This window comes from Lepidochelys kempii, chromosome 28, assembly GCF_965140265.1.
Source record: "Lepidochelys kempii isolate rLepKem1 chromosome 28, rLepKem1.hap2, whole genome shotgun sequence".
Taxonomy (NCBI): Eukaryota; Metazoa; Chordata; order Testudines; family Cheloniidae; genus Lepidochelys; species Lepidochelys kempii.
Genome location: NC_133283.1, coordinates 4,892,862 through 4,905,093, shown reverse-complemented (window position 1 = coordinate 4,905,093; position 12,232 = coordinate 4,892,862). Strand labels below are relative to the sequence as shown.

General features: G+C 48.2%; 1 protein-coding gene across 2 annotated transcripts in view; it reads right to left on the bottom strand.

The window, feature by feature from the left end:
* LOC140904223 (uncharacterized) overlaps positions 1 to 12,232 on the bottom strand; it is a 94,284-nt gene that overhangs the window by 4,983 nt on the left and 77,069 nt on the right. For both annotated transcript variants that reach the window (XM_073326653.1, XM_073326652.1), the window contains exon 2: positions 11,488 to 11,614. In XM_073326653.1, the coding sequence (XP_073182754.1) occupies positions 11,488 to 11,521 (34 nt within the window). In that variant the 5' untranslated portion in view covers positions 11,522 to 11,614. The remainder of the gene's footprint in view (positions 1 to 11,487; positions 11,615 to 12,232) is intronic.

The following is a 12,232-nucleotide window of genomic DNA, read 5'->3' as shown; positions in this document are numbered from 1 at the left end:
TGAATCTGTTTTCGCTTGTTAAGTTAGAAGTTGATTTGCATTGTATCTTTTATTCCTTTTGTAATCAATTTAGAATTTTATGCCTCATTACCCGTTGTCACTTAAAATCTTTTCTTTCGGTAGTTAATAAATGTGTTTTATTGTTTTATCTAACCAGTTCATTTGGATTAAAGTGTGTGGGAAACTATTTGGGATAACAAGGCTGGTAACATGTCAATTTGCACTGATTAAATTAAAGATTTTAGATGAGATTGTAGTGTGCTGGACAGTGCAAGATGCACATTTCTGGGGGAAAGTCTGGCACTTGACAATTTGCTGGTGTTCTCCTGAGGTGTAATTCATGAGTGGCTGACTAGCAGCACTCAGTACTGTGTAGCTGGGAGAGAGTTACATGCTGGAGACGGGGTGTTTACTGGCCAAGAGAGGCTGTTCTCACAGTAAAACAGTGGAAAAGGCACCCAAGGTTGGAGAATTGAGGGGACACAGCTATTCAACAGTCCAAATTGTACCCTGGGTAATGTCACAGATACACATTATGAAAGAGGCTCCTACAAAACAGAGGAAGTAAATCCATGCCCCAGAAATTGAAGACTCCAGACTGAGAGCAAGTCTCCCTGGCACTGCTTCTTGCTGACAGAGAGGTCCAGAGACGATGCGAGAGTCCTGGGGAAGCTGGGAATGGCCAGCATGGGCTGGTGGGGTTCTGTGCAGTAAGGAACAGGAAGGGCAGGGAGATCACTGAATGCAGGATCTCAGCACTATTCGAGGTCAGGAAGGCACATACTGCGGGATTGGTGAATCTAGTGAGTCCACTGCAATGGGAGGGAGTATGAAAATCCCTGGCTGTGGAGAACACTGGGAAATCAGAAGCTATAAATCAGGAGCAAAAGACACTAATTCATCTGGAAAAGCAGAATGTGACAAATAAGGATCAGGCCAGGTGACTTCAGGAATGATGGACCCCAAGATCCAAGGAGCCTGCAGAGAAGAGAGATTGAGGCTACTGCAGATGGGGCTGGGGGAACAAGACTCTCCATCTCCCGAGAAGTGTCTTTACCGACCCAGGCCATTTTCACATGCTTGGTTGCAAGCCAGAGGAGTTGTGTCATCTGTAATGCTGGGTGACTTTCAATGTCCTGTTGCTGGAGCTCCTTTGTCCAGACATGTCCTGCCAGCATTGAAGGATGCACTGTGTGTCTGAGTGATAAGTGACCCTGGACCAGCATCTCTGACTCCAGCAGCCTGCTTGTTATACCCCAGGCACATTCTGGCATCCACCAGCCTTGGATGCCCTGGCAAGAGATAGAGACACTCCCAAACTTGACCGCCAAGGAGGAAGGATGTTTGGTTGAGGCCCCAGCCCAGAAGCCATTACAACCTTTGCCTGCGGGAGCCAAATACCTCGAGACTCAGACCGGAGCCCTGTTGCCTGCAGCTGTCCGGCTGGAGTCAGAGTCCCAGGGAGTTACCTGCGCTGGGGAGCCCAGAGGACTGAAGCTCCAGGAAGCCTGGGAAGAAGTGGCCGAGGGAGGTGGAACGAGTGGTATCTCCCACCCGGGTAAGGTCAGAGTGTTGCGGCTGGATTCCCTGCTGACCCAGTGGTTGTCCACTCCGCCACTGTTAGGGCCCTCGGCTGGGACCCGGTTGAGTCGGGTGGGCCCAGGTCTCCCTATCCCAGCTGCCGCCCCCACTTCGGTGGTGGCCCCGGGATCTGGCCATTAGGCCTCACAGCCCTGCACTCGAGAACCGCTTGATTGTCTTGAGCCATTAGGCCAAGCCGTCCAGAACCTAAGAGCAGCCACTTTACTCTGGCCATTGAGACGCACTGTCTCAAGACCCAGGACTGGTAGACTGTAACCACGGTGTCACCACGGCGACAATCCGCCCCAAAGGGGGATGAGGTGTGTGTACACTGCCACACACGTGCTCTGCAATGTCTAATTTTTCTTGGAGCACTCAGAGGAATAATAAGGTTTCTTTGCGCCTCAGAAGAGACAAATGGCCCAGCTCACCACTTTAACTGGCGTTAGCCACCACTTGAATTCAAAGACAGCACCTCATTTGTTTAGATTAAAACTAAAAGAAGCTTAGTAGCAGAAACATTTAAAGTGAGTTCAGGTAGAAAAGATAGTTTTAGAAATGGTTACAAGCAAGTGAAAATGAAAAATGCTTTCTGGAGACTAGAACTTAACAAAACAGTCTTGGTTCAAGGGAAGAATCTGACCACACTACTTTTCAGCAAGATGGCAGAGCACCCCCAATATCTCCCCCCAAAGTGCTTGGTTCCTTTGATTTCTTAAATGAAAGATAATTTGGGAGTCTTTGCCTCTCTTTTGTATAGTTCAGTGAACCTTTGAAAGGGAGTTTTCTGAAGGTTCCCCTCCAAAGTAAAGGTCATTCAAGCTGTGAGGAAGGAGGCCTGGAGTCTAGTGATGAAGGAAGTTCAATGCTGGTTTCTTCCCCTGCTGGTGTTTGCCAGAATGCAAATTGGTTTGTTCCTGCGATATCCTCCCCTGCCATGATGCTGAGTGGGTATTTCTTCCCCTTGTTAGTTTGATGGGTTTATTTATTGTTTACGTAAATGGCATCCCCATTGTCTCTTAGTGTACCCTGAAAGTGCATGTTATAGAAAAGTGTTTATATGCTATTTTATATAAATGTTGAATAAGTTTGCTCTTATAACTTAGCGTAAGTTACTAGCTTAGTATAAGTGATTAAAGTAGTTGAAGCCTTAGGCCGAGGTCAAGCTGACCTGAGAGGAATGCTGAAGAAGCAGCTGCAAAACCAGTTGGGGCTGCCCGTTATCACTGGAGATAGGGGAGAAATGCAAGAAGAAGAACTAATTGTCTTCAGGAGTGCATCTGGCACCCTTCAACGGACTGTCCACTGTCCAACTGTAAAGGGTATAATTGTTTGCAATTTCCAAAGGGCGGGGTCCCTCTCCTGCGGCACCCAGCACGAGCTGTATTTCTGTTGACTAATAAAGGACGCTTGTATAAATTGGACTCAGAGTTTAGAAGTTTGTGGGATCCTACAGTCGAATCTAACACCTAGATTGGTGAGAGACCGGCTAATTCATTTTCCTTTAACAGTGCCTTCCAGGTGGCAGAACCACCTGCCTTTGTCTAAGGTGGGGGAATTTTCAATCCTGCCTGGCAGACACTCTTTCAGAGCAATAATTCCTAATAAGTCTGCAATTTTGCATGTATCCTGCATACATACACCATGCAATAATATAAACCAACATTATCTCATTAGCTTTCTGTTGATATCTTAGGCTATGTACACACTACAGTTGAGGTCAGTATAAATTATGTCACTCAGGGGTTTGAATAAGCCACCCCCCTCGGTGATGTAAGTGACAGTTTAATGGAGGGATCCGTGAGGGACGCAAGCAGGAAGGGAAGAAGGAGGACTCAAGATGTCACTCAGTTGTGACATCTAGTGCAGGCCTTCCCAGAGGTCTTGTTCGGCCCACCCAGGATGGAAGACTGCAATGAGCCACCACGCGGCCACTATCCCGGGACAGAAGGCCCTCACAAGATGTGGGGAGTTGTCCAGAAAGAGCTGGATGACCACCTCTTCATAAACATTTAAGGGTTATAAAAAGCCAATGCCTAAACAATTAGATTTGAAGATTTTACCTTCTGCCTCCAGCCAGCTCGCAGAACTGGGTTAGATAACCGGGGGAAGGTCTGGGACTCAAAAGATCAAAAGAACTGGAGCAGTATAAAAAGGGATTCCCTCTCAAAAGGGGGGGTGGGTATTTAGGTAATTGTTTGGGGGAAAGACAGAGGGACACAAGGACACTGCTGGGGTGTGAGGAAGTTCTGCCTGCCTAGCTGACCATCAGAGGATGATAAGCTTTAGATGAGACAGGCAGCTATGAAGACTCTTTATATTTAAAATCCTTTGTTCTCTTATTTCCCCCCCTTCAAAATAAAGACAGCTCTGGTTTAGAGGAGGACATTTTGTCAGTGCGCACCACGGACCCCAGACGGCCGAAGGGGTCTGCACTCAGCCTGGCCTGCTGGGTAAGCGCATGGATACCCAGGACGTTGTAGCCCCGGTCTAGTCTAGGAGCAGGATAATTGCAGAATTCCAGTCTCGGAGAGGAAACGGCAGGATGCCTGACACCTGCGGGGAGGAGGGGAGCACTGAAACAGACCAGGAAGGGGACAGGGTGCAGCTAGCCCTCTAACTCATTATGACACCAACTCCCCTTCCACCCACTGTTCTCACCCCTCCCTACCTTCTTGGGCCCCAGGAGCTCCCGCTGGGCTGCAGGGGAAGGCGAGCACGCTTCTGTTCTGACTGCAGCCGAATTAGGGACTTCAGTATCTCTGTCTGGTCCTTCATCAGTTTTATCATCTGCTCCCGTGTAGGAGCAGGATTTTATAATGAGTTTAGTTTATAATGAGTTTATAATTAGTTTAGTGAGAACTAATGTATGATTTGATATCATCCTGCCAGTCACCCCTTTTGAATAGCAGAAAGGAATGACCCTCCGGGACTATGGGAGTCTGTTTCCCATAAGCATTACAAATTGGGCCCTTTTAGTTCTTTGTTTCAAGGTTTAGTTAGTAAGAGACAGGATTCTGTATTGTGTCTATGTTAAGTAGATTAGAGGAATGTTGAAGGCCTGGGCCGCGATTTGAATTGTTTTGGTTATAAAATTTAGCAAGATTTAATTTACAATGTCTTTTCACTTGATATAAAATACTGCTGTTTGTATTCTCAAATGTCTCTGTAAAAGACTGTTTGTGTGAATGAAGAGTGCATGCATCAGAAAAAGATAAGGTGTGAAGGCCATTGTTGGAGCCAGATGGTCAAAGGAGGAGTGAAGAAATTTAACAGACTTATTGACCCCAGAGAACCATCAATGTTCATCCATGACTGAGGGAAGGCAGGTTGACGACCCTGAGGTGGAGGCTGGCACCCCTAAAGACAAGACAATTGATTAAATCAAAAGGACAGGATGGCCCTCTCGGAGGTGCTTTGGAATATTAACATCAGAAGATAACACTGATTAAGGAGTAACCGGTCACAGACTGACACAGCAAAATCCATAGACTTCAACGGAGAAAAAAGACTAGAAGAACAGGGTGCTTTGCCATGGGACTTTGGGTTCGTCTTGCCACTACTCCAGAAGCATCAGATCGTGACTGACTGAGCCCGGCTCCCCTCTGCAACCAATCTGGCTGGCCACTAGATTGATCCAGACTCTGGACTGGTAACTATAAACTTCGACTCGGGGGTCTGTGTGCATGGGGGGTGTGTGTGAGACGGAAAAGCATATACTAACTGCTGTATTCTCAATTAATGCGGCATTTTGCCTTCTACCCTATAAAAGATCTTGTGTGCTTTGTTTAAGCATAACACCTGGCCCTCTAAGACATGCTCCTGGTCCTTCTTCCTCTCCTGGCTACGTATTTTCAATTTTTAGTTAATTTTCTCTCTCCACGCCCTGTGATCATGATCTGCGGTGTCAGACGATTGGAGCACCTCCCTAAACGTGCCCTCCTTCCTCCGCCTGGTTCGCCTCCTTATCTGACCGAGGTGCTCTGCTTGTGTCTAGGGGATTCCCCTTAATGACGCATCTGCCAAAGCAGAATAAACAAGAAACAAAGGCAATATTGTGAGTGCCCGCACAACACTGAATCATAGTATTTAAATTCACCTCCTTCTCACTCTCCCTTGGCTAGCACACAGCTTGGCGAGTGCCCTCAACATGGTGAGTTTGGCCCAGGGCGGAGGGAAATGCTCAAGATGGGGCAAAGGGTCTAGGTGGTATGGTCAGGGGATCACTGCAACTGCCCAGGGACATTACAGTAAATTCTGCCACCATTTTTCATAGACGGGGTGAGTGAAGCCAATATCTCGCTCCTGAGGGTAGGCAAAGGTGCATCTCTTTAGCTGTGCCATGGAACTAAAAGCAATTTAGACTAAACAGATGGGAAACATTTCTTAAATGTGTGGCTGTAAACAGTTTCTAGAAGAAAGTGGTGGGCACCCTAATGTAACTTAAAGTGAAATTGTTCAGAGTATTTTAACCATATTTTTCGAACAATCCTGCACTGGCAGGAATAGACCAGGGCACACAGTGATCTTAACTGATCACTCTCATACAAATCAGAAATGAGAGGAAGAACACTGAACCTCTTGAATCTAGTGAAGGGGATATTTCCATGGCAATTAAAGTTTGGTATGTAGTATAATCCAGGAAATGAAGTTAAACCACAAACTGTCGGTTGTGTCCTTAACCTTTCGGGAAAGTGGAAAAGTTGACAACTCAGCAGCTTTAGTTAACGGATGTATTGTTGACCTTGACTGGGAATTGCCTGGCTTTGTCATTTTCATGTAATGTTGTTTAAATATAGATTTCGGTGTTTAGTTCATTTTAAATCATGGAAACATCAAATGTGTTACACTAAGGGGGGAGAGATAGCTCAGTGGTTTGAGCATTGGCCTGCTAAACCCAGGATTGTGAGTTCAATCCTTGAGGGGGCCATTTAGGGATCTGGGGCAAAAAGTGGGGATTGGTCCTGCTTTGAGCAGGGGGTTGGGCTCGATGACCTCCTGAGGTCCCTTCCCACCCTGAGATTCTATGATCTTCCTACATGCGTGTGGCTTCAGACCAGGTCCTTGTGCTGGTTGGTCCCTGAAGAAGTGATCCCCAATGGGTGTGGCAAAGTTTCCTACAGTGGGGGAAGAAAGAAAAGAGCCCTGCCAAGGAACCTTTGGCACAAGATTGGTGGGTACCTCCAGGAAAGTTTCCTAGAGATCTCTCTGGAGGATTCCCGGGAAAACAAACTTCCGCAGGGCCCCTACTGCGTAACTGCACAGCGGAAGGCGAAGCAGATGCAAACACAGCTAGTCTTGTACATTCCTATTCCCTTCACCCACAAAGGACAGCTCTACCTCATGTAACCGAGCAGTTTCAACTCAAAATGAGCATTTACCAGAGCTTCCCCTCTCCTGCATCATGGGCGCCAGAGCTGGAGTGCTGGGACCGGCTTGAGGCTACCAGAGTCAAGAAGAGCTCCTGACTCGCCACGCTACTGGACGACCCTGTCGCCTGTCCCATCTCATCCTCCAGCTCCACTTCTTCGGCCTCAGGGTTAAGTCTGCTGGCCACTGTCTCCGGCTCCCCCCCGTCCCGCTGAAGTATCCATGGTGGAGACGGCATCCAGCTCTTTGTAGAAGTGGCAGGTCTTCGGCGCAGCACCCGAGCGATGGTTTGCCTCCCTTGCTTTCTGGGACGCCTGTCTCAGACCCTTGGTCTTCCCACGGCACTGATGCACGTCTGGTTCGTGGGCTTTCTCCAACGTGCCACGAGAAATCTGCCCGTAAGTATCGAAGTTCCTACGGCTGGAGCGGAGCTGGGATTGCACAGCTTCCTCTCCCCACAGATCCAACAGCTCTGTCCTGCTCCAGGCAGGAGAGCGTTTTCTGCCATGGTCAGCTGGGAAGATGCAATGTGAGCCCTCCTTGCTGAGCAAACAGGAAGTGGAATTTCAAAAATTCCCGGGTCTTTAAAGGGGGACAGGCTAGTTTACCTGGCTGCAGGGCACAATCTGGAGGCCACTTACCGCGACACAACCAAGCACAGTGTCCACACCAGCACTGTGGATCTAACTTTGTCGCAAAAAGCTCTACGCCTCTCGTCAAGGGGGATTTTATTTTGTCGGTGTAGCTGGAGCGTGAAATCGGAGGGAGGAGTATTGTAGTGTGTCGACAAAACCCTGTCGTGAAGACGAGGCCTAAGCCAAGAGACAGACGGGAACGGACAGGCAGAAGCGGGAGGTGTCCCAGTTTGTATATGGAGCCAAATGCTCATGAAGAGATTGTGAAATCTTCAAGAGAGGAAATTTACACGAAATAACAAACAGCAGGATCCTGATTATGAGTGAAGATAATGGAATGTCAGGGTACATTTGGGGGGTACAGAAGAACACCCTGCATCCTCCAGCGTGGAGGCAAGCTGACAGCATCATTTGTCTCATGAGCAGAAGATCAGAGCCAAGCCTGGCTCTAAAATGCTGGAAGGACGTTGCTTGAGCATTGCTGTAGAAGGTATGAAAGCATCTAGTCCTGTAAAGTCTAGGTTCTAGAAAGCGTGTTCTGATTTTACCTGATGTGTAACTATTTTTTCCCCCAGTACTTCTCCTTGCTATCACTTCAATCTCTAGACTCCCTTAAATAAACTTTTACTGGTTTTCACTCTACACACATCTAGGTGCTGTGTGTTAAGCGGCACGGTGATGGGATGTATAACTAGTAAGCTGCAATAGCTGTGAATCTGTAAGTGTCCAGTGGAACGGGGGCTGGCTTCTCCAGGGAGATGCTCAGCGGTAACAAGAAGGGTTTCTACAGGTATGTTCACAACAAGAAAAAGGTCAGGGAAAGTGTGGGACCCTTGCTGAATGGGGGAGGCAACCTAGTGACAGACGAGGTGGAAAAAGCTGAAGGACTCAATGCTTTTTTGGCTCGGGTCTTCACAGACAAGGTCAGCTCCCAGACTGCTGCACTGGGCAGCATGGTATGGGGAGGAGGTGAGCAGCTCTGAGTGGTGAAAGCACAGGTTAAGGACTATTTAGAAAAGCTGGACATGCACAAGCCCATGGGTCCAGATCTAATGCATCTGAGGATGCTGAAGGAATTGGTGGATGTGATTGCAGAGCCATTGGCCATTATCTTTCAAAACTTGTGGTGATCGCGGGGAGGACCCAGATGATTGGAAAAAGGCTAATGTAGTGCTCATCTTTAAAATAGGGAAGAAGGAGACTCTGGGGAACTACAGACTGGTCAGCCTCACCTCTGTTCCTGGAAAAATCATGGAGCAGGTCCTCAAGGAATCCATTTTGAAGCACTTGGAGGAGAGGAAAGTGATCAGGAACAGTCAACATGGATTCACCAAGGACAACTCATGCCTGACCAACCTGATTGCCTTCTATAATGAGATAACTGGCTCTGTGGATATGGACATGATACACCTTGACTTTAGCAAAGCTTTTGACACGGTCTCCCACATTATTCTTGCCAGCAAGTTAAAGAAGTATGGGCTGGATGAATAGACTATAAAGTGGATAGAAAGCTGGCTAGATCGTCGGGCTCAACAGGTAGTGATCAACTGCTCGATGTCTAGTTGGCAGCTGGTATCAAGCGGAGTCCCCCAGGGGCTGTCCTGGGGCCGGTTTTGTTCAACCTCTTCATTAATGATCTGGATGATGGGATGGATTGCACCCTCAGCAAGTTCATGGATGACACTAAGCTTGGGGGAGAGGTAGATGTGTTGGAGGGGAGGGATAGGGTCCAGAGTGACCTAGACAAATTGGAGCATTGAGCCAAAAGAAATCTGATGAGGTTCAACAAGGACAGATGAGGTTCACTTAGGACGGAAGAATCCCAGGCACCGCTACAGACTAGGGACCGAATGGCTTGGCAGCAGTTCTGCGGAAAAGGACCTGGGGATTACAGTGGACGAGAAGCTGGATATGAGTCAACAGTGTGCCCTTGTTGCCAAGAAGGCCAAGGGCATTCTGGGCTGCATTAGTAGGAGCATGGCCAGCAGATCGAGGGAAGTGATTATTCCCCTCTATTTGGCATTGGTGAGGCCAGACCTGGAGTACTGCATTCAGTTTTGGGTCCCCCGCTACAGAAAGGATGTGGACAAACTGGAGAGAGTCCAATGGAGGGCAATGAAAATGATTAGGGGACTGGGGCACATGACGTATGAGAGGCTGAGGGAACTGGGGTTATTTAGTCTGTGGAAGAGAAGAATGAGGGGGGATTTGATAGCTGCTTTCAACTACCTGAAGGGGGCTTCCAAAGAGGATGGAGCTCGGCTGGTCTCAGGGGTGGCAGATGACAGAACAAGGAGTAATGGTCTCACGTTGCAGTGGGGGAGGTTTAGGTTGGATATTAGGAAACACTATTTCACGAGGAGGGTGGGGGTGACGCACTGGAATGCGTTACCTAGGGAGGTGGTGGAATCTCCATCCATAGAAGTTTTTAAGGCCCGGCTTGACAAAGCCCTGGCTGGGATGATTTTGTTGGGGTTGGTCCTTCTTTGAGCAGGGGGTTGGACTAGATGACCTCCTGAGGTCTCTTCCAACCCTGATATTCTATGATTCGATGAGTGTGTCTATCGCTTCCCTGTTGAGAATATTTTGAAGTGCTGTAAAATCCACAGGCACACTGATAAGGTGTGCTCTTCAAAGTTTGGCCAGGATAGCTCTGTCGCTTAGGGCTGTACAAAAATCACACTCCCTACCCCATTCAACATAACAATGTCGGCAAAAGATTCAATATAGACACAGTTATGGTGGCAAAAAATCCATTACAAAAAATGAAGGAAACTAAATACCCATAAACTATTTTACTGCAGAGTTAAGGTTGCCCAGAGCTGTCTCCTGCCTTTCACCATATGGACAGTGGCTAAACCTAAACCTTTGCAAACCAGAAAATGAAAAGTAAATGTACACGCTACCCCTGCATTGCCCCTTAACTCTGCTTCCATCCCCAACCCTGCAGCTGGTAAGAGCCACTGGGAATGGTTCTGTCAGGTTGGTGCAATGGTTAGCGAACTACCCCAGGAATGGGAGAATTCTCCATCTCTTGAAGTCTTCATGTCGAGACTTCCTTTCTGGAAGATGATTTAGCCAAACACAAGGTGTTCAGCTGTGACCAGATGAAATTCTACAGTCTGTGTGATACAGGAGATCAGAGTAGATAACCTAATCATCCCTTCTGGCCTTACAAATTCATGGATCTATAATAGATACGAGGAAGGACTAAGAACATGCCATTGCATTGTGTTCTCCAGACGGGAATCCCAGCATTTATCCACATCCCCTCCGGCTGTGTGCACTGGGTCAGGTGTAGCCGTAATCGGACGGTGGAGGGAGTACTTGGAGCAGCTTGGCAGAGCTGTGACTAGTATGCAGAGAGGTGCGTGTGACCCCTGAGGGACCGAGCCTGCCCCATTTCAGTGCTCAGTGTTGTAGGTTGTGTCAGTGAAGGTGCACAAGGGGGAGTTCCTGCCCTGAGGATTGCCAGCACCCTGGTGGGATACACGCTAGTGGTCTCCAGGGCTTAGTGAGGGGCAAGTGAAGGCAACGACTCAGAAGGAAACCTCATGGTGAGGGTAAGGGAGTGGGATCACTTTGCAAGTCGGAGCTGGTCTGGGTGGAGCAGGCTCGGTGTTTGAGAGAGGGGCAGGGGTTGGAAGCTTCTGTTTGTTATGCTGGACCCAACCCCCCGTTTTACCTGAGCAAACAGGAGAAATCTGACACCGTGCTGTAGTTCTCCTGTGCTCTGTTCCCAGGGTGTTGTGTAGTGAGCAGGGCAGAGGGCTGGTGTGTGTGTCATTCGCATGTCGGGGTCATGCTGAAACAGGGCAGAGTTAAGGTTACATTGTGGGGGTGACATGAACCTTAACTCTGCATTTCCCCTTCTAAGAACCGAGGGGACAGGAATCCTTACCCAGCGAGGTCACATTCTCGTAGTTCTCCTGCATGATGTCTCTGTAGAGGGCTCTCTGAGCGGGGTCCAGCAGAGCCCCCTCTTCCCTGGTGAAATACACAGCCACCTCCTCGAAGGTCACCGGTCCCTGAAAGAGCAAGAGCCCCACACTCAGGACCTGCTGCCCCACTCACAGCCCCACTATTCGTGGGGGAGAGGAGCCAAACAAACAGAAACTCTGGATGGTTTGGAATCAACAGAGTACGTTAGGATACAGATATTCAGGCCTGTACTCTAAGAGTTTAGGTGTATTCTTATCACTTGGCTAGTTCTAGAGGTATAAAAGAAAGAATCCAAATCACTGACTGACGGCATAAGGCCTTTTCTCACTGTGACAGTCGGAGGCCCTGTTCTTAGGCTGAGATCTCTGGCTAAGCAGCAGAGGCAGCCATAAGCTGGGAAGCGACCGGTCACCTCCTCACATCCCAAACTAGTCACATTGAAGGAAGGTGCTATGGGGCTGTTAGGATACAGTCCTGTCCTGATAATGCCTATCGCCTCCAGAGAAAGGGAAGAGCCAAGACGACGTAAAAGGAAACTTAGTTTGATAGCATCCTGTCTGGCAAGAACTCACTTCTCAATAGCTGGGATGTGAAATCCTCACTTCTGTATTGTTTTGTCATTATAGTTCCCACTTTGCTGTTGTTTGTCTGTATAATCTCTGTCTGGTTCTGCGATTGTTCCTGTCTGCTGTGTAATTAATTTT